This window comes from Meles meles, chromosome 5, assembly GCF_922984935.1.
Source record: "Meles meles chromosome 5, mMelMel3.1 paternal haplotype, whole genome shotgun sequence".
In the NCBI taxonomy this organism is placed as follows: Eukaryota; Metazoa; Chordata; class Mammalia; order Carnivora; family Mustelidae; genus Meles; species Meles meles.
This window is the reverse complement of record NC_060070.1, coordinates 147,796,869-147,822,509: the sequence shown is the minus strand read 5'-3', so window position 1 is coordinate 147,822,509 and position 25,641 is coordinate 147,796,869. Positions and strand designations below refer to the sequence as shown.

At 43.0% G+C, this 25,641-nt stretch overlaps 1 protein-coding gene and 1 long non-coding RNA gene across 3 annotated transcripts in view; one reads left to right on the top strand and one right to left on the bottom strand.

Moving 5' to 3' along the window:
* Window positions 1-25,641, bottom strand: part of LOC123941897 — a 224,789-nt gene that overhangs the window by 47,046 nt on the left and 152,102 nt on the right. For both annotated transcript variants that reach the window (XR_006818366.1, XR_006818367.1), the window contains exons 3-4: window positions 12,409-12,520; window positions 4,788-4,994 (exon numbers count right to left, since the gene is read on the bottom strand). This is a non-coding gene — a long non-coding RNA (uncharacterized LOC123941897). The remainder of the gene's footprint in view (window positions 1-4,787; window positions 4,995-12,408; window positions 12,521-25,641) is intronic.
* PRL (prolactin) lies at window positions 6,059-16,055 on the top strand. The gene is made up of 5 exons (XM_046005712.1): window positions 6,059-6,086; window positions 8,393-8,574; window positions 10,932-11,039; window positions 13,435-13,614; window positions 15,864-16,055. The coding sequence occupies exons 1-5, from the start codon at window positions 6,059-6,061 to the stop codon at window positions 16,053-16,055; spliced, it is 690 nt and encodes a 229-aa protein (XP_045861668.1).

Below are 25,641 nucleotides of genomic sequence, written 5' to 3'. Positions count from 1 at the left end.
GGGAGGACAGTTTAAGAGAAAAGCTGAGTAGGTATGGATTACTAAAAAATTACTCAAGGTGGTTGGAGATGTGTAGGTTGAAATGTGTAGCAGGTAAGTGGCATCTCAGAGGACAAGGCAGGAAGGAGGACAGAGTTGGGATCAAGTTCACGGACGTGACAGGTAGTCATGGCACAAGGCAGGACGCTCAGTGGGAAATGAGAAACGGAATGACCCAGAATTGACAATAGCTAGGGACTTGGGACTTATTTGGATTCAGCAATGAAATAATCATCGGAGACTATTAAGAGAAAACAGAACAAAACAAAATGAACTACTTATATATTCTTGTTCCCATGTATGGTATTGGGGGGAGGGGCTGGAAATTGTTACATTTTCATTATGGCTGAGAATAATGTCATTTATCAAAGAGGTTTCACAGGTGTTTAAAACACACACACGCATTTGATCTCCTACTCTTGCGTACTGGTTAATTTCCCCTCATATTTCCTTAAGTCTATGCTTTACGTTTTGGATCCTATTAAATGCATAAAGACTGTTGATAGCTTCATCTCCACTGCTGACGGTATACAGTACCACGAAGGATGGCCTTTTAAGCTTCTTGCCTTAATCTTAAACCTGCCTAGGAGTCATGCCATCACCCCAGCAATTTTAAGTAATTCACCTGATGTGCATTCTCTGTCCTCCCCCCACTTACGTTCTCTTAGTCACTTCGCTCTAGGTCAGGGCTTCTCAACACTGGAACTACTGATGTTGGAGATGCTGTAGCCTTTGGTTTTGGTGGCTGCGCGGAGTGTTGTACTTACCGGCATTTCTGGACTCTACCCGGTCGATGTCAGGACCGCCCCCACATTCAGTCATGACAATCAAAACTGTCTCCAGACAGTGGCCAATGTGGGTCGGCTCCCACCTCCTCAGCCTTCGAAAGTAATTCTTTTAGGGATATCACTTGTATCCAGTATCTAACTGGCATTTGCCACCCTTAAAGAAACTAAGTCATTCTTTTTCTTTTAATAATTAACTTGTCCCATATTTTTGAGATTTGATCTTATTCTAACTTTTAATTGCGTGTGTGTCTGCTCATGTTCTCTATGCTTCCTTCTGTTAAACAGAATGGCTTTTATTTTGTGTACGTGTGTGTGTGTGCCTGCTTATACTTCCTTTCTCTGAGTTAGAAGGCTTATAATCTGTTTCCCATATTGTTAGTGGTAATAATAAATTTGCCTCATCTGTTGATTCCTTTCCTTTCTTAGAATACTAGCTTGATTTTATCTATTGATTCTCCACTCTGAGCCATGAAAAAAATAACTGGCTCATCTGTCCTACCTTGGGTAGCAGGTGTAATTTTGCCAGTTTTTTTTAAGCTTACTTTTTGGATCTTTTTTTTAGAATTAGGGAGGGCCAGAATTCTGAGATCTCCTTATCCCGAAAGTCTTCATAATCACTGTGTAACTCTCCTTTGCCCTTGTAATTTAGAAGTGCATGTATGCATACGTCTATGTATACATATAGATAAACACACACTAACATATACCTACACAGAGGATATAAACACATATGAGAAGCATAAAATACGTGTATATGTATATGTGCGTGTGTATGTATAGAGCATTTGGTCAATACAACATCCCATCTAGTAATTATTATTTATATTTAAACCCCAAATGCTAAAGAGTTTTGCTAAACAAATGTCACTTTAGTTACTCCCGAGTCTCAAAGCATATATTATGCTGCTAATACATTTTGCATTTAATGAATAAATTAAAGAAAAAGAGGGACATGTCCCAGCAAGCTATTTTAGGCAAATTCCAGGAGATAAACGTATTGTAGGATGATGGGTATATAGACTAGAACTGAAGTATATTATTTCCCACGAAGAACCTGCCCTACTTCTTAGTCTGAGTCCTTTCAATACCCTGAAAGTGATGAGCCAAGGAGGAAGGCAGAGATGACAGCTGTCAAGACATGCACGGCCCTATGAGCTCTGACACTATCGGAAGGTTCTCTTCGGATCAGTACAGATCGGGTGCCCTGATCGCATGTCCCTGACTCCTCCCGACTGCCCCAGTCCCTCCCCAAGGGCCCCGCCAGTCTCACCACAATTGAACAATTAAAGAATTAATGTCTGTCCGGGAGTACAGGCCCCTCAGAGAGCCTGGTATGTTGCTGTAGCATTCAGTTCTGTTTGGTCGTGGCCGTGCTAATTATAAAATTTAAAATTATCCCTGGAAGTAGCGACGGCTCAGAGTCCCACTTCCTATTAGATGATGACTCCATGAGTGTGTCCGTATCTATACAGAGAGATCATTCTCCCCGAAAGCGGGCATGCTTCAGATCCACTTTCCATTTTAGAAGATACACACACACACACTCTCACACATACGCACGCACGCGCATATGCACATAATATTGGAGTATGAAGAATCTTTTATAAAAAAGTTATCGGGGGGCACCTGGGTGGCTCAGTGGGTTAAAGCCTCTGCCTTCGGCTCAGGTCATGATCTCAGGGTCCTGGGATCGAGCCCCGCGTCGGGCTCTCTGCTCTGCAGGGAACCTGCTTCCCCCTTCTCTGCCTGCCTTTCTGCCTACTTGTGATCTCAATCTATCAAATAAATAAATAAATAAAATCTTTAAAAAAAAAAGAAAAGAAAAGAAAAGTTATCGGGACACCTGGGTGGCTCAGTGGGTTAAGCCTCTGCCTTCGGCTCAGGTCATGAACCCAGGGTCCAGGGATCGAGCCCCACGTTGTGCTCCCTGCTCCGTGGAAAACCTGCTTCTCCCTCTCCCGTTCTCCCTACTTGTGTTCCCTCTCTTACTATGTCTCTCTCTGTCAAATAAATAAATAAAATCTTAAAAAAAAAAAAAAAGCTATCATCTGCCCCATTTCGCGTTAGCCCACAGCCAATATCTGATGCTTTTCCTTGAAAAAAAATGCCATCTTAAAGGGTGACTCTGCAGTTTCCACACATTCTCCTCTGATCTGGCATTGTCCTATATCATGCATCAAAATGTGTCCAAAGGGACGTGTTGATGGGAACAAATACGTGACAAGAAACTCACAGGACAAGCTAATGCCGAGAACCCAAGAGAATTAGAGCAGAGGACGTGAATATTTATCAGTGAAAATAAATTACAGGAGACATTTCCAGAAGTTTCCATTATGGCTTTCTGATTGAAGGAGAAAATGCCCTGAAGACACTGCTAACCGATTAAGAACTTGGGTTCTGGAGTTACTTAAGGAAGCTGATGACCTGCAAAGCCCTGGCAGAGATAAGCATTAAATACAGGCACTTAAGGGAAAGTATACCTCGTAATATGCATGAAATTGACATACACAGAGGATGTAACAAAATCATTACTGTTGTTTGTCCTGAAAATAGTGCGGTTCAAGAAAGGGCCACCGTGACTGATTCCTTCTCCAGTGTGCCTTTCACGTTTTGTTATTTTATATGGAAAACATGTAACCTCTCTGATCTTTCAGTCCAGGTTTTGCAAGACCGCTGGTTGGGAATTCTTAAATCCACTAACAGTACACCTTTCATCATTTGAAACTTTCACTTTATTAAAGGCGATTCATGACCGGTATAAATTGAAATATCACTGTGATTCTCTTATCTGATGATGTTTAAACTTCTTAATTTCTTTTACTTTTTAATGTTCTCCACATCCTGCAGTAGATAGCTTTCAAGCTTTGTGAATTCTTTTTAATATTTTTGCATCATCAGTGAGACAAGAAAAAGCAGTATTATTCCAAATTTAAAAACAAACAAAAGAAAACTCAAAGAAACTGCAAGCTCCATTCCTAATTAGTAAGAAAAGAAACCTGATGTTACTTCATGTTAAAAATCAGAATCATTTAGAAGAGATGACAAAACTGTTCACAAGTTTCAGGTACTAAAAATTTCCCGGCAAATTGAACATCATTTTAGCAATTTATTTGGCTGCTTGACAGAAATCAATCATCAGCTCCCGGTTTATCCTAAGCCCCCACATGGCAAACAAATGAAGTTTCGTAAATAAAAACAAACAGGTCTATTCACAGTGAGTGTCCTTATTGCTCTAAATTAAGGGCAGGGTTTGGTAAAGAGAAAGATCTTTAAAAGAGCCATGTACAAAAATTAAGGTAAAGGCAGGTGATGTAGATAGCGGAAAGAAATAGGACCACTATGACTTTTTGCATAAAATACGCCTTTTGCATTATTTAGGTATTGCAATATCCCATTAACAGGAAATGGGGGTGGTGAGGCAGCAAGGAAGCAAATGAGATTTTACAGAGAAACATGCCTCTGTTTGGAGTCAAATAAATCCCTTGGCCTCCCAGAATGAAAACAACACAGGTGTCCTTAGATTGCTTTTTTCCTGGCTACCTACAAAAGTCACAACATTATGTTGTCACTTCTTATGGCGGCTTTCCCTACTCTTAAGTTTCTGAAAGAAGAGGGGAATAGAGGGCAGTATTAACTTTTCAGCCATGGGGCACTGCTCTCTTAAAAATTAATTCAGACTCTCACTGTCCAGGGTTAAAAAATGGACACCACTTAGGGTCGATGAAATCCCGACCCACCTTCAGACAGAGAGAGCCCGTATATCCCCACATTGGATATGTAGGGTACAAAATCTAGCATGGCTTACAATGAGGAAGATGATTTTTAAGGGATGTGACTCTTCATTGAGATTTCTAGGTCTCAGAAGAGCACTTGGAAAATCTCTGAGGCACAACTGTGGCAGCAGCAACTATGGTAGAAAGTAAATGCCCTAGAAAAGAATTATTTTAAAAATGAGCTCACCTGTTGATTAACTGGGAGAGGCATATGGTGACATTGAAGTTAAAGGTCACGGCTGCTTCAGATGCAAGGACTCGAAAATGAGAGAAAGTCGTCAATAACCCGGTTCTTATTCATTAAAATCATTTCATTTAGGAAATCTCTAGAAGGCGGATGGAACTTTTGAGCCCATGAAAGATGAATTTTTGTCACCTTGGCCCTGGAGGGGTGCTGGATCAGAGAAATAAAGGGATCATAAATTAGTGAAGTCTGTCCACTCTGTCCTCGAGGAGAGTGCAAATTATTGCCCAGAATTTTGTTTTTACTACATCATATTCCCAGGGTGTGTGTGTGTGTGTTCGTCCTTGAAAACCTCCATGTTGCTTGCCCAGAATAAAGTCTCTAAGGTCAGGGGTGATTTCTTATTTCTCGTTCATGCCCAACTGTGTTTGTTAAATGATTCATTTCCAAGTCTTCTTTGCATCCCTCCTGATTCCTAATGAAGCAATAATCCTTCCAGCATCTACATTTGACTAATGACTTCAAATTCTTGACAACGAATCTCTTCAGGCCTCTGTCCTTTAATCTGTAAACTGGGGACACTAAGCTAAATTTACATAAATGTTAAAGTCAAAAGAAATGAAGAGATGAAAATACCCATTTTAAAACAAAGTACCACGCATATATGTCATTTTAAAGGGGGCAACAGAGAATGTGTAAGAGCAAGAAAAAGACGACAGCGAAAATAGCAAGCGCATGATGGGAGATCGAATGTCCTACTTTCTCCTTATTCTGTATGTTCTGATACTTCCTGTGTCCGTTGAGATCTTGATTTCACCTGGCACTTCTGAACGGAGAAAAAAAGAATACCCACCGCTAATCCATGAGACACCTAAGTGATATATAACGCCATATTCAAGAGCTATAAAGGTAAATTTCACATCAATGACTGCTGTAGTAGCATGGGTCCTTTCACCCAAAATAGCCTCCACACCTCACCTTCATCATTTCTCTCATTTCCTTTCGGGCTAATTAATCAAAATCCTTCCTCGAATGTTCATTTCTGGCCAGTATGTCTTCCTGAATATGAATAAGAAATAAAATACCATTTGATGTTTGAAATTATGGGGGTAATCTCAATGACGGAAATAGATGACTGGCCAAAGGGAAGGGAATGTCTGATTAAATATATTCATGAAGATGTCAAAAGCTTATAAAGCCAATATCTGGGAGAGAAAGCTGTTGGACTACCAGACCTTCTCTGGCGACGTGTGTTTCTCAAAAGTATCACCACCATGGACAACAATGGGTGGTCGCTGAAAGGTACGTGCAACAACTCACGGATTTGTTGAATTATCCACACTCTTGAGGGGGGTGGCACTAATCTGAAACTTCAGTTATTATTCTCTGAGCAAGAGGTTTCAGGTTTACAGAGTTTAGGAGAGCTATCTAGCCACTGGTCTGGAAACCAGTTGTACAAGAGCACGAGAGGACGCTCAATCTCAAATGGAGATCATCCTTCTTCCAGAGACATTGAGCTAACGTCTGAGATGTGTTGGCGGCCTTAATTCAGAATGCGCGTGCTCCGTTAACTAGTTGGCAAAACTCAGAGGTGCTGCTGAATGTACCACAGCGCACAGGGCAGCTCCCAGAACAAGGAATGATCCAGCTCAAAAGCGCCCATAATGCCAAAGTTGAGAAACTCTGGCCTGGAATAAGACGACCAACGTCTATGGGTCCGATCTATCACAACTCCAGAAGGTAGACACCAACATTTTCTCATTCCCAGGACTCTGACGCGAGTCAGCCTGGTGAAACTTTGAACTCTGCAGTCATAACATAGAGACAATGATAGTAGAAGTGTCTCCTATCATCCTTTGTCAGCTGGGTTTCAGCCAAATGACATTTCAAAGAGAAAAACAGCCTAGTAATAATTAACCATCTTTACTTTCTTGGTTCTTGGTTGACATTTGCAAGAAAAAGAAATTAGCAACAACCATAAAATTCATTTTAGGAAAGGAAGAACAAAAACATTTATCTATTTTATCTCTTCTTAGACTGAGAATCCTTCAGATGATAAATGTAGTCAGAGTTAAATACTATCTATGAAGTGATGAATTTCCTAGAACTAATATTCCAATTTCTCGACCTGTAGCACACTTTTTATTTACACCTGTAGATAAAATATCCGTTCAGATAAATTACACGACTCTAAAGGCTCTAAAATAAGCTTTTTGGACATATCATGTTTTTTTGAAAAATTAGAAGTCTGTTCGATGACTCACAACATTCCTGTCTTTCCTTTTGCAGCTAAAGGTTGTGAGTTACAGTCTCTATTAACAAAAAATTTTAGATATTTGTAGGTATTTCGGTTTAGGAAGTTTTGCACACATAAATGTTCAGCACTTGCCTCGTGTCATCCTAGACATTTCCGATTACATTTACTGAAGTTTCCATCGAAGCTTGGTTTTCTGATAATACATTTCTAATTTAGATACTCTTTTAGAGTAGTTTCATTGATTCTAATAAGTGATTTTAATAGCTTGTTTCTTTCCTTTTGAAAGTATAAATTACTGATATGGCAGAGGTCCGTATCTGCCCATCGGCTGAGCTATCACCATGATGACTAATCATCTCTGACTAATTGTCCAAGATTTTACAATGGGGTGGTTTTGTAGATGGAACAGAAGAAAGGGATCAAGCCAACTTTCTAGGGCCATTGTGAGCATGCGTTAAGGGCAAAGTACCATTCTTTTCGAGGAATGGCAGTGACTCTCCAAGCCCTGAGTCCTCGTGCCCACTCCTGGCGCCCTGGTGACCTGGGTGCAGCCTGGGCACCCACAGGTGTGCGGGACATCACACGACACAGTGAGAGCGAAAACGCTGGTGTCCAGCCTCCTCCGCCAGCTAATAATAGGACATAATAATATAATATAAGGATAATAATATCACTTAACCTCTCTAAGCCTTCTGCTTCATCAGTGTAATTTGATGATAATAACGAAGGCCGCATCGCTCACAAGGTTACTAGGAAACACACATTTAAAAAAAATGCAAAGCTTTTGGCAAGGAGTCAAGAATCGCAGAGGGTTATGAAGGTGAGTTAGCAGATCTAGGCCATGGCACCGCTTCCTGTTCGGTTCCCTTCGTACTCCGTATCGACCATTGTCAATCGTATTTATTCTGATCAGGCATGAAAGTAAAACAAACTGATGTACCTTGTGGGGTCTGCCATTCCGGGGTCTAAAATGCAAGTAGTCGTCAACACAGAGTTTCAAAGATGACAGACTCACAGAGAGCCCGGCGCTGCTGGAAGTCCGCAGAAACCCCCAAGATGTGCAACTCACTTAGACGAATGACTTAAACACCCTGGCTCAGAGTTCATTTAAGCTCCGAATGTTTGCCAAGTAGGGAAGCTCTCCTGGGAGCAAGACCAAAATGCAGGGAGTAACCGCTTCTCCAACTATGTCTCTGTGCAAATATAATTACATACTGAAATGTACACGGTGGGAGATGTTGGTCCTTCCCTACCCCGGGCTATCACATGGTGGGGGGGGGGGGGCGCAGGACTTCCGATAACCTCCGCTGAACAGACCGCCTCACAGTGCTTGGCGTTTCTATCTGAGCAGGGTCTCTCCTGCCCCTGCTGCTGCTGGTGTCAGACCTGCTCCTGTGCCAGGGCGTGGCCTCCCTGCCTATCTGTCCCACCGGTGCTGTCAACTGCCAGGTGTCCCTCCGAGACCTGTTTGACCGCGCGGTCATCCTTTCCCACTACATCCATAACCTCTCCTCGGAGATGTTCAACGAATTCGTAAGTATTGCACTTGTGACTTCTTCCCGGAAGGGGAAGCTTCCTGGGCGTGAGGGGACTAGCTTGCCCTTGAGACGGGAACGCTGCCAGAGCTGAATCTCAAATAACATGATTTTTATTTTTATTTTATTTTTTAAGATTTTATTTATTTATTTGTGTGACAGAGAGATCACAAGTAGGCAGAGAGGCAGGCAGAGAGAGAGGAAGGGAAGCAGGCTCTCCGTTGAGCAGCGACCCCGACATGGGGCTCGATCCCAGGACCCCGGGATCATGACCTGAGCTGAAGACAGAGGCTTTAACCCACTGAGCCACCCAGGTGCCCTAACATGATTTTTTAATGTAAAAAAGCCATTGGCTCCTAAAATGGGGGATAAGAAGGGCCAGCTTCATGACACCTCAAAGATTCTTTAAGAGTACGATAACTCTTTAAAGTTTTCCTTTAATTCATTTTCTTTAAAAAAAACCTTTCTGATGAATGTTAAGCGCCCCCATTAGCCGGATGGGGCTGCTGTAACAGAATCCTGCAGGTTGTGTGGCTTCCACAGAAATGTGCTTTCAGGCAGTTCTGGAGGCTGGTGGTGTGAGACCAGGATACAAACGTGGTCAGGTTGTGATAAAGGCAAACATCTTCCCATCTTGCCTTTCCCTTGCCTTGTCCTCCTGGTGGTAGAAGGTAGAAGGTAGAAGGTAGGGATGGGCAATTCTCTGGTGTATCTTCTTGTAAGGACAGTAATCCTCCTGGGTCAAGGATCCAGCCTGAAGACCTCATTTCACCTTGCTGACCTCTATAAAAGGCCCATCTTCAAATATAATTGACTGGGGGTCAGGACTTCACCATTGGAACTTTGGGAAGACACAACCAATCACTCCATAACAACACCCCAGCATCAAGCGCTTCTGGGGGGAGCTTGGGAAAAGGGAAGCATGTTGAGTGCTTGTCCTTGTGTTTGGGTCTGTGTCTCCCGAGGCATTCGTCACCAAGCATCCCAGATCTCTATTAAATGACAATCACGCTGCCTCGAATGGACTTAATCCAAGAAAGTTAAACTTAGCTGAATCCATGTCAGGAAAACAAACAATAATAGCTCTTCTGAAACCGCAAAATGCTATAAATTATTGCTCAAAGATGTCCAGCGTATAGATGCAGAACCAGAATTGAAGGGTTGGTTTAGAATAGGAAACAATTTTCTCCTTCTGATTACGGTACTTTGAAAGTTGTGTGTTACCGTGTAGGAGAGCTTCCATACATCAGAGCGTCACCGTAAAGAATGGGGCTCGAGGGGCGCCTGGGTGGCTCAGTGGTTTAAGCCTCTGCCTTTGGCTCAGGTCATGATCTCAGGGTCCTGGGATCGAGCCCTGCATCAGGCTCTCTGCTCAGTGGGGAGCCTGTTTCTCCCTCTCTCTCTGCCTGCCTCTCTGCCTACTTGTGACCTCTCTCTCTGTCAAATAAATAAATATTAAAAAAAAAAAAAAGAATGGGGCTCGATGTTTGTAATAAACACGTATCCCATCGTTCTCTTTACTCGCCGGTTCTCCCTTCATCCTCCGCATTTGACTGCCTTTCTGGTGTCTCTCACGTCTTCCCAGCAACCTCCTTAGATTTTTCACTGCTTTTGGTAGAGATTAGCTTTATGTCAATGCTTTGCCTAGTTAGTGTTGCGGATGTTGTTGTTGTTGGTGGTGGTGGTGGGGTGTGTGTGTGTGTGGGTGTGGGTGTGTGTGTATTTTAACTCTGAGTCCACTGATTAATATTTCCTAAAATTTTATACCATTTTTTTAGACTTAACATTTTCTAACAATCAACAAAATTGTTTTACGCATCTATGACGCACATGGTAAAGTACAGGAGTGAATTCAGATGTTAGGCAAAGAAAAGTTAGAACTTTATTATACTTATGAGGGGAGCATATCGGCTTGGACCCCCCCAGTAGAGAAAATATTAAATGGCAAAATAAAGGTACATACGCAAAAGAATATTGGTTCAAATACTAAAGAAAGAGGATAGTTAACAAAATATTTAAGGTTTCTTTTCTTTCTTTTTTTTGGTATTTTTAGTGTTTGCTTTCTAAATAGTAACTTGTGGAAAGGGTAGAATTCAACAAGGGAATCACAAAAAAGGCAAGAGGTTGGGATTTGGAAAAGAAAGAGTAAAAAAAAAAAAAGGAATACATCAATAGAGAAAATCAAAATAAAAGGCCAGGGAAAAGGTGACTTTCTCAATTCTTTAGTTTCAGTTTTTTATGTAGTTCTCACTTAAAAAAAAATTATACATCAAGTATGTTAATATTCTGGTAATGGGCTCATTTAACCAAAGCTCACACAACTGTAACTAATTAAATTTGCGTGCTTGCTTTCAGGATAAAAGGTATGCCCAGGGCCGGGGGTTCATTACCAAGGCCATCAACAGCTGCCACACTTCCTCCCTCTCCACCCCTGAAGACAAGGAGCAAGCCCAGCAGATCCACGTGAGTCTTCTCGCCGGATTTCTCACCAACACCACTGAGGTGTCCCCACACTATAGACTGTCAGAAGTGCTGGGTTAGCTAAGGCTGATGCACACGCAGAGAAATATGGAGGAAGAGCAAGTCCTCAGAGAGAGATGACAGTCTGTAGCAACGAAGCATCAGTAAAACCAAGTGAGGACTAAACACCATAGCAGCAAAATAAATCTCTAAGTTGATCGTGCAACCAGCATGATTTTAATCAGTGCCTTGGACCCAGGATTGCATCGATCATACCGTAGGAAAGCCTGAACTGAACTGGACTCCCATGTATAAATGGGAAGGTCTGCCAGATTCAGGGATGGGGAAGACATGCAGAGGGTTGTATTTATCCCGGGACACGCCTGGCTCTTCCGCTGGCAGCATTCCACATTACCGAGCCCCAGCCTGGTGAGCCAACTCTTCCAGACTCTGCAGGCTCCCTTCTGAAGCTCCTTCTGCTTCTCTGACACCTGCTTCTCGCTTCATTCTTCCCAGACTTCCCCCATCACCTGTCACGTCCGAATCCTAAGTCTCTCCCCAGATCAGGTCCTGTCAAATACTATGTTTCTTTTCTCTTGGCTATAACGATTGCTTCTGTCCTGATGGCCACAAAGTCCACACGGGAAGCCCCAATCATTTATCCCCATTTTTTTTTTTAATCATAAGAATCTCTCCTTTCTGATTCCCTGCCACAGGCACCATCTTAACGTGACTTAAATGAAGCCTCTTCACAGATATGTCCCCATACATGCAATCACAACTTCATTAATGGGTCCCCGCCTTCCTGCTGCCTGCTAAGCTCCTTAATAGCACTGATGTTGATGAGGACGATAAAATGAAGGGAAAGAATGAGGAAGGATGAGGAGGAGGTAAAATGTATTGAGGGCCACTCCCTGGCCAGACACTTGACCAAGCCACGGACATGCATCGCTGTAGTTAATCCTCACAAAAAAGAAGCCAAGGACACTAGGCACCGCTATTCCACGTGCAGAGATGAAGCTGAAGCTTGCAGAGGTTGGGAAATCTGGAGGCGTGACGGGGTAGTAAGCCCTGAGTCTGAGCTTCCTCTAACTCAAAGCCCTCACCCTTACTCGTTATGCTCCAAGGAGCCCAACGAGATGGCCATTCACGGCTTACACCTCCTTCATATCCCAGGACATGTTTTTGTGGCCATATCTGTTGGGTTCCTCTCCATTCTTCACTTCTTCTACCCTAGACTAGCTCCCAGACCTCAGGAAAGCAAGCCTTGGAAATCAGAGACAAGCAGCTCCTAAGAGTTTCATGTGCGATCCAGACCTCCCTTGTAAATTCCACTGATGACGTTCCCCCCAGCACGGCGCCCTTTACTCACCTGCACTGCTCAGCAGGGGAGAGCGCTCTGGTCGCAGCACAGGGACAGGGGCTGGTACAGACTGAGGAGACCACATTCATGAGGGCCACGCCTTCTTCACCGGCTCTTCATTCTAATACAAAATAAAAACTACACATCACAAGTGGATCCACTGAAGAATGATTTGACTCATTTAAAGGAACGTGTCCTCGGATAAACGTGATGTGGACCCTTTGTCACTGGCACTCGTCGAATCTTTCTTTTTTTTTTTTTTAAAGATTTTATTTATTTATTTGACAGACAGAGATCACAAGTAGGCAGAGAGGCAGACAGAGAGAGAGAGAAGCAGGCTCCCCGCTGAGCAGAGAGCCCAACGAGGGGCTCGATCCCAGGACCCTAGGATCATGACCTGAGCCGAAGACAGAGGCTTAACCCACTGAGCCACCCAGGCGCCCAGTGGAATCTGTCTTTCTAAAGTCAGGTACTAGAGGCACATCCCGAGAACCAACAAAACTCTTTTTGGACAAGCAGAGCTGTCAAATAGAAAAAAACTCAGTAACTGGGCAGATGGCAGGACTTCCGAGGAAAACAAAATTCCTCATGCTATCAACTAGAATTCTCGTTAGAGGAAGTAGTTATTCAAATAAGCAAGATATATATATTTTTTATTTTAGCAAAGTCTAAGTCCATAGCTTAAACATTTTTTTTTTACAACTTTAACCACCTACAAACATTTTTACATACATATAGGAATAACAAAGAGATTGTTTAGGTCAGCCTCTCCGTGCAAAAATTCATAAGCAACTAAACCCACTGTGTCATGCTTTCTTTAAATTTGACTTATTTGGGAGAGGGCACAAACCAGGAGGAGGAGCAGAGGGAGACAGAGAAGTAGATTCCCTGCTCAGCAGGGAGCCCGATGTGGGGCTCGATCCCAGGACCCTGGGATTATGACCTGAGCTAAAGGCAGACGATTAACCCACTAAGCGCACAGCGGCCCCCTGTGTTATGCTTTCTTTAACGTGGTTGTTTTATGTGGTCACGTAGCACGAAGACCTTCTGAACTTGGTACTCAGAGTGCTGCGCTCCTGGAACGACCCCCTGTATCATCTAGTCACAGAAGTGCGGGGCATGCAAGAAGCCCCAGAATCGATTCTGTCCAGGGCCATCGAGATTGAGGAACAAAACAGAAGACTTCTAGAGGGTATGGAGAAGATAGTTGGCCAGGTGAGTATCCTCCTGGTTTGTTTTCCTCATCAATGAAAGAGGTGACCTCCATGGTGAGAAACAAGTTCCCAAATACCTCTCTTTGCAAGAACTAAATTTAGGCATTTCCCATTCTAGGCGCTGCTATTAAGTAAAGCAAGATTCTAGTAATCCATACTGGTAGGTTCTACTGTAAGTGACTCTTAGGGTGTGATAGATGACAGGTGCAGCTTTCCCTCCAGAACATACAAATCCACCCAAAGCTTGCCCCTTCTTGGGGACCAGGGTTTATAATATTTTCCAGGAAAAGAAAACTAGAGGATGGAGTCTGCAAGATAAACATTTTTCTCAAAGTATCCCAGGGCGCCTGCTACTGAAATTCGGTTCATGTCGTTTCTCTTTTCTCCCCGCACCAAAGGATGACAGTGGGAAGGGAGAAAAGAGAAAACAAAAATCAGGCAAGATGGTATTTCTTGCCACTACCCCAGCCCCACCTCTGCTGGACTTACTTGTCAGAGAGAGAAGAGATTGTCAGAGATTGAAAAGATGAAGTCAGATTTCAGTGGGTCACAAAAGAAGGGAGTGTCGCTTTTCTGAACTTATTTTGTCCTTTGCAGAAAGTGGTGTCATCCCAAATTTTATGTTTTCTTTTGAGGGGAGGTTTCCAAAATCAACACTCATAACATTACATCTAATCTCCCCAAATGACATCATGTGTGGATTGAGTTAATAGTTATATTATCGATCTCCAATCAGATGGGATCATTTCAGCTCAAGTGAGGTGGCACCCAAACAGCTTTATGAGGTTCTCAGAAATAATTTCTCATCTAAAGAAAAAGATAGTATAGTAAGAGTAACAGGAGTGATTTCATTCTTCCCTTACTCCATACAAAGTACATGTTATCATGTGTCCTGCTTGTCACTTTCATGGGAGAAGAATACATCCAACCAGACACAAAGCATATTTCCACCTCGAGACATGAAATAGACACCAAGAGTTTCAAGTTATTTTCTTCATTACTGCCAGCTCGCTTTCTGAGGGCACTAATTTGTTCTAGAATACTTCTTTCTTTTCTTTTCTTTTTTTTTTTTTTTTTTTAACCATTTGTTTCTTCTTATTCTTATGAGTGTCCCTTGCACAGTAAATTTCATCTTAGGGCCCAAGCACCAAAAGTAAACATAAAGCAAGGCAACAAATACACACACTACAAACACACACACTTTAAATTCCAATAGGAAATCCCAAGTTTAAAAAATATTCTTCCTCTATAGGAGACAGTTCAACAGATCGGGGTCTACATTTATCCCCCATGTGTATCCAGTGGCTCTCAAAGCCACTGACGTGCCCACTTCCCAAGCTGCCTACTGGGTCTCTCAGTCCTCTGGAGATTCCCAGTTTGCAAAGCCTGGAGGAACAGAGACCCAGGTCCCCCTCCTTCACATTCATCTGCGTCCTTTTGCTTTCACGGTCATGCTTCCCAGCCCACCACCAGTCCTCACCACTGAGGGGGTCACTGCTCGCACCCCCACTCTTTCTCATAGACACTGTCTTCAGCATCTCCCACCCTAGAGGTCTCAAAACAAAGCACCCGTTGCTCGTAGACCTTTGGCGGCGGGTAGCGGTCTTGGGTAGATCATGAAAGTCTCCGGACTCTTTCAGCAGATCTTTGAGATAGACGTCACAAACGACCTGCATCTCAAACCATCTGGGGCAATCCTTACTGTTTCTGAGGTCTTTTGTCTATGCACGACACGGAGAAGAGAACTGGTTTGAAGCAGGAAACAGATAAATGTAATTGTGCTGAACTATCAGAAGAAACACGGTACAAAGAACACATCAGAGAAAAGATTCAGGACATGAAATAGAACCCTCGACGGAGAGAACTGAGACTAGCTCCTGGGTTGTCCCTTGGTCACATTCACATACAGACACGTACGGCCCATAAATACACAGACATAGGGCACATTGCAATGGTATTGGTCTTGCAATGGAGCCTTTCTCAGTCTACAGCAAACGTGTGGTTCTCCATTTCCTCCGCTGCACGCACAGCTCATCCATGGTCACCTACACGTTAGGACACTCACACCCGAACCCTGCTTCTACTTTTTAGACTACGAATAGATTCCAGATACACTCGCTCAGTAACCCATGCCTCTTGTCTAGAGAGCTTAACGTCCATGCTTCTTGCCCAAATCTTAATTTGACATTTAGCAGGAACCAAGATACGTACAAACGAGTAATACTAAGTCACTATCTTTTCGGCGATTAGGTTCATCCTGGAGTCAGAGAAAACGAGGTCTACTCCGTCTGGTCAGGACTACCATCTCTGCAGATGGCTGATGAAGACTCGCGCCTTTTTGCTTTTTATAACCTGCTCCACTGCCTACGCAGGGATTCACACAAGATTGACAATTATCTCAAGCTCCTGAAGTGCCGGATCGTCTACGACAGCAACTGCTAAGCCCACATCCCCACCGTCCCTTTCTGGAAGGTTCTTAACGATCCGTCCCATAGCAAGCTCCTCTTAGCTTTACAGCTTTCTCATGCAGGCTTGGGTGTAATGGGTCTCATCTTAAAAAATAAAAACTGACTCCTGAGAGATGTCAAAATCAAAAAAAGGCGATTTGTCAAAGTTTCTTGTCTTCATTTCATAGAAAATCAAGAGAATCCATCACGATCATTGGGAAGTTCTTATTGACATTTGTCACAAAGAGCAGAAGCTAGCATTACAAATAAGGACATGAGCAGCTTCCTTTAGAATCACTGCAAATTATTACGGGTCATGTTATTAGAACTCAAGAATTAGGTAAATCATCATGACGGTCATGCTCCCAGGAAGAGTGAGCTCTCGGGACGGCTAATGAGAGTCTGCCGCACGCTCTCGGCTAACTCTCACCGTGTTCCAACAGACAATGGAAGCACTCAGAGGCTGTGATGTCCCCACATAGCACGAGATTTACTGAGCTGTCTTCAGCTCCGTAGGCGACCGTCTCGGTCCATTCTGGCTGCAGTAACAAACCACCACACTCACAAACAACAGAAATTAATTTCCACAGCATGGCCAGGTGAGGGCGCTCCCTCTTCCAGGTCACAGATCTCCTGCTGCGACCTGAAGGAACCAGGGACTGGGGGCGGGAGGGTCAGTTTTATGAGAGTACTAAGCCAGTCAGGAGGGCTCCACCCTCATAACTAATCACCTCCCAAATGCCCCACCTACTAATACAATTGCATTCTAGCGTTTAGGATTTCAACATAGCAATTTGGACCAGGACAGATTCAAACCTGAAATGGCATTATCCTTCTTCAGCGGCTGTTTTCAACCACGTACCACTGAACTCGTCTTGTGGGCATCATCGTGGATGCAATCCATAGATTCCAGTCACTCTGGGTCTCATAAGTCCATTCAAGTCTCAACTCCATTTCATATTCAAACTATTGTAATGTTATCTTCTGCCCTTTTGTGGCTCACAGGATCTACCAGGGGAAGGGGAGGTGGCTGCAAGGTTTCTTTCCTCTCCTTTTTTCTGGATGGATCTCCATCTCTCTTTGCTCTGCTAGAATGGGAGAGAGGATGAGGAGAGATGGGCAAGTTCTGGCTTCACTGACTTATGTGGTGCTGCCCATGGCCTTCTCATCACCAACAGAAACTAACCTTGAATTCCCACAAGTGGCAAGTGTCTCTCTCGTGGGGCACCCTTCTGATTTTCCAGGACATTCACAAATGGGGGCACCCCCACTGTCTAATGTCTTTGCCAGGGGAAATACTCTGGCCTGATTCTTTATCTACCCCACCACTGAGCCCCCTGCAGTGTTCTCCCCAGCCTCTACTGCTGCTCCCCTCACCCTGCCCACACCCTACTGGAGAACACCGGCTCAGGTCTACTGTCTACTAGGGAACCCACAGCAAACTCATGCATCATCACCACTCCAGACAATCAAGGGGCCATTACACTGCTTTGCTCTTTGTCCCATCCTGGGGTCTCCTGACCATTCCTCTTCTCTTCCTGTTCCCATAGACACAGAGCGGATCAGAAAGTTGGGTTCATGAACACACAGGAATCTGAGGGACGACATGTGGTTTCCCCCTTCATTGAGAAGCAATGAATTACTATCTCAGTCAATAATTTTCTTGGAGAGTTGGCCTTGCAAACACTCCCTGCTGGGCCACTGGATCACAACATCCTCCTCACATACTTAGTCGCCTGCTGGAGGGACGGAACTGGATTAGGGTGGCTCAGCTTGTCCGACTGCTGCTAAATAACCCGGGATTAGGGCCCATCTCCGCTAGCTCTCTGCAGAAGGTGGTGGGACTGCCAGGCTGTCTCTACAGCAGCTTTAGGGCTTTGGCAGGAATTCCGAGACAACAGACAATAGGAAATACTCCATCTAACGTCCTGAAATAGAGGAAATAAAAAGCTGGAGCAGCAGGAGGATAAGGAGCAAAGGGGTGAGGGGAAGAAGGTTAAACGTGAGTAGAAGACTTGAGTTGGAAGGGATGAAATGTTACTAGTACTGTAGTTGGTGAAGACCTAAATCTATTTCTTTGATTTTGTACCCTAACAGCGAACATTATGTCATATTCTCCTCATACTCCACCTGCCCCCTCTCCCTTCCTTTTCTGAAATTTTCCTTAGTATTATTCTTTGTCCTTACCGATAAACTCGCAATCGCTCCAGAGATGACAGAACTTGGCATGTCTTCCGATCAGAACTCAAGGCAATTTCCCTCCACTGCGTGAAGAAGCCTTTCCCCCCCACACACAGGGATGCTACCCAACAAAACCAACCTCTTCTCTTGTGGCCAACATCATTTTTGTTTGAGTCCTGCTTCTGTCTCTCGCCATAATGACCTGAACCTTTCAGAACACAACAGAATACCCTGCCCTAAACCAATTGTGAACCTCCCTTTTCCTCTGCCTGCATACAAAATGTCAGCTTTCTCATCTTCCAGTTTTCTTTTGAAGGCAGAAGAATATGAGAAAAAAACCCGTAGGCCCTTCCTTTCTCATTCATTTATTGCTGAAAACACCTAATTCTATTGTGTTACCCACTTAACTTCCTTTCCTTCAGTTTCTTGATATTTCCAACAGGGAGGATGGTATTTGTCAGTGGCGAGATTTGGCAATAAATGGACAAGGCGGTTGGAAGAAACGTAAGGTCACCACCAGCCCACAGACATCGTCGTGTGTTCTTCTCTTATAAAGTTTATTCCCAGCACAGATTCAAGACCTCAGACAAATACCTGAGGTGGTGATATTAAAAGGCTTCTCGCAGCTTGACCATGACATATAAAGTGAATACTGTAGTTTCCAGACAAGATTGAGCAGAGCCATGGGTGTTCTGTAGAGTCAGCGAGGGGCAGGCGGAAAGGGGATATTTGGGAAGAATATAACAATCACTCCCCTGCCAACCAGAGTGAGTCTATTTTTTTCTTCCTTTTACGGATATCCATGTAAGATCACATTTGAGGAAATAGGGCCTCTTATAGGAAGAACAAGAGCAGCGGTTACAAAACAGAAACAAACAAGTATCCTTGAAACGCACTGATCGGAGCGATGAGCCCACCATGTGTCCCAAGCCCCATAAGGACTAAAAGAGGTTTAGAAAATCTGCGTCTCCCGGAAGTTTGCTCTCAAGGGGTGGAGAGAGTGACATCAACATGCCAATCACTATACCGGATGGTAGAGAAGAGTCGGTAGAGCAAGTCATGTGAACCCAAGTACTGGGGGAATAAGAGGAGAGTGAGAAGACCTCTGGATGTGAGAACGAGAGAGTGTTCTGGACTGATGGGCGCATCCTGGAGTTCTGAAGGTTGATGGGATATTGAAAGGCACAACTAGGAAGAAGGGACATCTGTCAATTCATCTGAAATCATTTCACAATGTCAGGATCTCCTGCATTCTGAGCTGTTAATACAAAAGGAACTGAGCTGTTAGTCTGTAGAGCATTTAAGGTATCGGTAAATATCAAGTTTGATCAAAACGCAAGAAATGTGCACTTTTTAGCAGATGTGGAATAGCTCTCGTCCTTAGGCTCACATGATATGCTGTGCACAGTACCGGGGGTGGGGGGGTAGGGAGAGCATGAAAGGATGGCTTATGCACCGGGAAGATCCTATACGTCAATCTGGAAAGTTTGCACTTATTCTACAAGGCAACAGGAAACCAGGAAATTTTTGTTCAAGAGAGCAAGATGTCCAGAATTGGAAAATAGAAACACTAATCTGGTTTGGAGGGCTGTGGGAGTATGGGACTGGCAGAGCAAAGAAGCAGGCCCAGAAACAAGATGGAACAGTATGACGACACTCAAAAAGCACTCACATCAGAGACACATACATACATGGTAAAGCACAGTGAATTCGTAAGAGTCAAATGAAAACCCGTCTTTACAGAACCAGCCCTACACAAAACCTAAACAGAAGTCATGCCTGACCCCCCAAAATCTGTCCCCCCTCTCCAAAAGTTTCTCATTCTCTGCTCTTGAATCCACTCCTGTTTACTATCCATTCATTATCTTATACCCAGCAAATAGTCAGTTAATCATGAACCAAATAAATAATTAAAAAGTGTCCACTCCAGCATAACAAATGATATGGAGGACATGGGGAGATGGAGAGGAGAAGGGAGTTGAGAGAAACTGGAAGGGGAGATGAACCATGAGAGACTATGGACTCTGAAAAACAACCTAAGGGTTTTGAAGGGGCGGGGGTGGGAGGTTGGGGGAGCCAGGTGGTGGGTAATAGGGAGGGCACGTACTGCATGGAGCACTGGGGATGGTGCAAAAACAATGAATACTGTTATGCTGAAAAAAAAAATAAATTTTAAAGTTATTTAAAAAAAAAGTGTCCACTCCAAAGATAATATTCATATTTCAAGACACTTAAAACCAGAAAGCCTGTAATCCTCTGAAAATATAGCTTTAAGAGGGCATTGGCTGCTCCCCAGCATCTTTCCAAAATGCCCAGGAGTCATCCAGACCTGACTGTGCCACTCAGAAAGCTTCTGCAATAACTGTAACCTATTTGGACAGCGAAGATAGGAAAGACAAATGGAGAAATGAATGACATTTAGAACTCGATGCAGGAATAAATGGAAAAGATAACGTGGGTTTTAAAAACAGGTCTACACTTCCATGCCATACAACATGACAGGAGCCAGGCCAGCCTCGGTGACGGCTCTGTAGGAACTGGCTACAAGATGTCTTACTCAACTCAACTGTTCAGTCACGATTCCCTGATGCTTGCACTCGGAGCCACTCATCCCACTTGAGTGCTCTCACGAAAAGGGAATATGCTCATTGCATATTTGAAAGTTGCTAAGAGAGTAAATCATAAGAGTTCTCATCACACACACACAAATTCCTGTAACGATGCATGGTGAAGGCTGTTAACTAGACCTATTATGGTGATCACTTCATAATACATACAGACATCAAATCATTATGCTGTGCACCTGAAGCTAATGTAACTGTTACACGTCAATTACACCTCCTTTGGAAAACAGTGTGGAGATTCCTCAAGAAATTAAAAATAGAGCTTCCCTATGACCCTGCAATTGCACTACTGGGTGTTTACCCAGAAGATACAGATGTAGTGAAAAGAAGGGATTTCTGTAGCCCAATGTTCATAGCAGCAATGGCCATGGTCGCCAAACTGTGGAAAGAACCAAGATGCCCTTCAACGGACGAATGGATAAGGAAGATGTGGTCCATATACACGATGGAGTATTATGCCTCCATCAGAAAGGATGAATACCCAACTTTTGTAGCAACATGGACGGGACTGGAAGAGATTATGCTGAATGAAATAAGTCAAGCAGAGAGTCAAGTATCATATGGTTTCACTTATTTGTGGAGCATAACAAAGAACATGGAGGACATGGGGAGACGGAGAGGAGAAGGGAGTTGAGGGAAATTGGAAGGGGAGATGAACCATGAGAGACTATGGACTCTGAAAAACAATCTGAGGGTTTCGAAGGGGTGCAGGGTGGGAGGTTGGGGGAACCAGGTGGTGGGTAATAGGGAGGGCATGTATGGCATGGAGCCCTGGGTGTGGTGCGTAAACAATGAATTCCGTTACACTGAAAAGAAATTTAAAAAAAAATAAGGAATAGACTTATATTTTGAATAAAGAAAGCAAATCAACTAATATTTTCTTTTTTTTAAAAGATTTTATTTATTTTTCTGGCAGACAGAGATCACAAGTAGGCAGAGACGGGGAAGCAGGCTTCCTGCTGAGCAGAAAGCCCCATGCGGGGCTCGATCCCAGGACCCTGAGACCATGACTTGAGCCAAAGAAAGAGGCTTAACAGCCAGGCGCCCCGACTAATATTGTTTTCTTCTGTAAATGTTGTACTCTAGCTAGCATATTGGGTCTCAAAACTCAATCTCCAAATGTAGTTTATGTTTACACAGAGAAAAAGAAAAGTGTCCTCACCTGGTAACATTAACTGCAGAATGATTGAGCGACAATAGCTTATAAAAACCACTAAATCCTACAAGTTGTAGCCCAGCCCTGTACTCTGCTATTGGACATTTAACAAATATTTAATTAATTCCCACGTTACCCAGGCACTGTGGTTAAGTGTCTGGTTCATATCACTGAGCAAAGCAGGCAGACCCTTTCCATCATGGAGTGACATTCTGTCTGAATAGACATGAATATGAGTGCATTGTAGTATGGTAGCAGGTGACTGATGCTACGGACAAAGACACAGCAAAGCAGGGTAAGGAATTTAGGAAATACAGGTGGAGAAAAAGAAATTATTTTTAAAGATAGGAGAGAACCACTAGGAAGAGCAAAAGCTGACTTCCCTGTGAAATCACACAAGTTCTGTCCTGTGTGCTCGGACTTCCTTCTCTCCTGCAAGACTTCAAAAATGTTTCTTTCTCTGAGGCTCTCAGCCTGATGTGTATTCCTCAAACTCATGCAAACATGAGTATTTTACACAGTCTGTCTTTCTTTATTTGAACCGAAAGATTTGAGGGTAAACTCCCCCGGACTGAGTACGTTTTCATGCAGGCAATTAAAAAAAAAAAAAAATTCTGTTTCCTAAATCACTAACCTCCAAACTATTTTCACCATCCAGTCCAGCACCCTAGCAGGGCCCCCAAATTATATAATTTTAAATTTTTCTGCATCTATTGCTATTCTAATATATTATGGCATTTTTAAATAGGCATAAAATAGAAATTAAAGGACAATGAGATAAAAATAAATAGAAATGCTGATATTTCCTTCGCAAAGGGATGAAGACACTCACTTTTAAGACCACTGGACTAATAGATTCTGTATGCACACATATAATTATACTACAGTTTAACCATCGTAATAAAATAATTCTTTTACATGCAATTTAAATCAAAGCACTCAGAGTGCCACAAGGGGCTGGGAATACCATTACATGTGAATATCTCTCTTCATATGCATATATAAAATTTTGTAAGCTCAATTAAGTAATCACCATTAGCCCCTTTTATTATTCCATCAGTTCATCTGGTGCTAAATAATAGTCCAGATTGTACAATACAATTCATTTCCATGAGGATCTAAGTCTCAAGGCATGGCTAAAAGCAGAGCAATGGCCTATAAGAAGAAACAACATGTAGTTATGTTTATCATTACACATATCCACCTGTATACAGAAGTAAGGAAAAAATGCGAGACTTAAAATTGGATGAAACAGAAAGCTTACTCACTCGGAAATGGATGTGCAATTCATCTAGAACTTACTTACCTACTCAACTTCCCCCAGCTTCCAGAGAAAGAGGGCTCTTCCGTTTCCTTCTACCTGCGATGAAGTTTTCCACTTTCTTCCACAACTGCCTTCATTAAAAAGTCTCCCCTAAGACACTATAAAACTATAAGATAGAACCTGTATTGCTGAACAAGACGAGATAATATAGATCTATTTGTGCCCACTCTTTGCCCTGGAAATAACAAGAGGCCACTAAAAGAGATTTCTAATAGTTGCTAAGAAGATGGGGAACTGGTTTGGGATCTGAATACTGGAGGAGCAACACAGCAGTACCCAATGAAGAAGGGGATCCATGCTCCGCATTTCCTGACCCCCAACCAGCACCGGAAGACAGCCGGGGAAGGGCTATTCCTCCCGGACATGGAACCCAAATGAATACCAGGTGAGGTAGGCCAGAGCAGTGAGGGGGATAGATTGGAAGGACCACTCCCATCTGGTGTGGTGGAGACTCTGAGGCTGTCACACAGGACAAGGAAGAGACACCACATAAGCAGTCTGATTCTGGAAGTCCCTTTGTCCCCAGGGTCCTGTATCTCTCCTCCAGAGGGCACCTGCGAAGGAATTCCGCAGTGCAGCCTGGGAACACTCTCTGTCCCTCAGAGGAAAAGATCTCGTCAGACAAGCACCTGGCCAGAGAAGCCTCTGCAAGCCTGAAACCCTTCTTCACGTTGGAGTAGGTGGGAAGGACCACCAGAAGACCTCAGCACACAGGCAGCAGGGCTGTCTTTGACTCTAAAAGGCAAAATATCCCATCCTTTATCCAGAGACATTGGAGCGTCTAGGAGCCCTTTACGTGGATAATGCCATAGTAAGTTCTAGCTCAGGAAGCCTTTTTATTCCCATAGGTCCTGCGGTTGGTTTGGTTGGTTCATTGGATTTTTTTCTTTGTTTGTTTGTTTGTTTTGTTTTGTTGGGGTTTTTTGGTCTTACTTCACGACAACCAATGGTCCAGACTGGAGGAACCCATTTTGCTTCCTCAGAGAGCACATCTGGGGCCAGTGGGAGCCCAAGAAGCAACAGATAAGTCAACCAGACTAAAATTACATGGCAAAGGCTTTGAAGTTTAAAGTCAGTGGAAACACAGCCCACAAAGTCGGCCTGAAACTTCATGCTAAATACAAACAGGTTGCCCTTCTGCTGAAACAAATGACTGAAATAAGATCTTAAAGTCCTCTAACCTAAGATAAAAACGTCCAAGCAACAAATGAAAATGACTTGTCATGCCGAGAAGCAGGACAATAAAACCTTGCATGAGTAAAGACAACCAACCCATGCCAAGACTGGAACTAATCAGATAGGATTATCTGACAGAGGTCTTAAATCAGCCATCCTAAAAAGATTTCAAGATAAATTACAAATTCTCTAGGAACATGTGGGAAAAAAAACTTACCAAAGAAGTCGAAGTTATAAAAAAGAACCACATGGAAATTGTATACATGAAACATACAATAACAGCAACAACAAAACAGTCACAGAGTAGGAATGACAGAAGATAAGAATCAGTGAACTTAAGGACAACTCAGTGAAATTCATGCAATCTGGACAACAGAGAGAAAATTAACTAAAGCAGAAATGAACAGAGCTCCAGGGGCCTATAGGACATCCATTAGAAATCTAACATTCTTCTCAACATATTCAGAAAAAAAGGTAGAAACAGAATGGAGCCGAAAGACTAATCAAAGAAAGAGTGTCTGAAAGCTTCCTAAATGTGGAAAGGAACACAAACCTGCAGATTCATAATGTGCAGCATCTCAAAATAAAAGGATAAACCCAAAGAAATCCATACCAAGACACATCATAATTAAATTTTAGAAAATGCAGGACATAGAAAAAAATCTAGACACTAATCAAGAAGAAATGATGCATTAGTTATAGGGAAGCACCAAGCCAAAGGTCAGTTGATTTATCTAAGAAAACTATGATGGATATGAGGAAATAAGCCATACACATGGAAAGAACTATCACAAATTCCATATGTGGCTGAACTATCCTTCAGGAATGCAGGGGAAATAAAAGCATTCACAGATGAAGAAGAAAACTAAAAGAATATGTCACTAGCAGATCTAGTCTTAAAGATTGGCTAAAGAAATTCTACAAATAGAAAGGAAGTAACAATACAATTTTGGAGCATCAGGATAAAAGAAAGAAAGATGGAAAGAACTGAGTATTTACAACAGACCAATCTCAACCTCATGAGTTTTATATATCACATTTATTGATTGAAACAAAAATGATAATACCATTTGATACTCATGACAGTACTATTAAAGGTGGGGAAGACTGCAAATGGAAA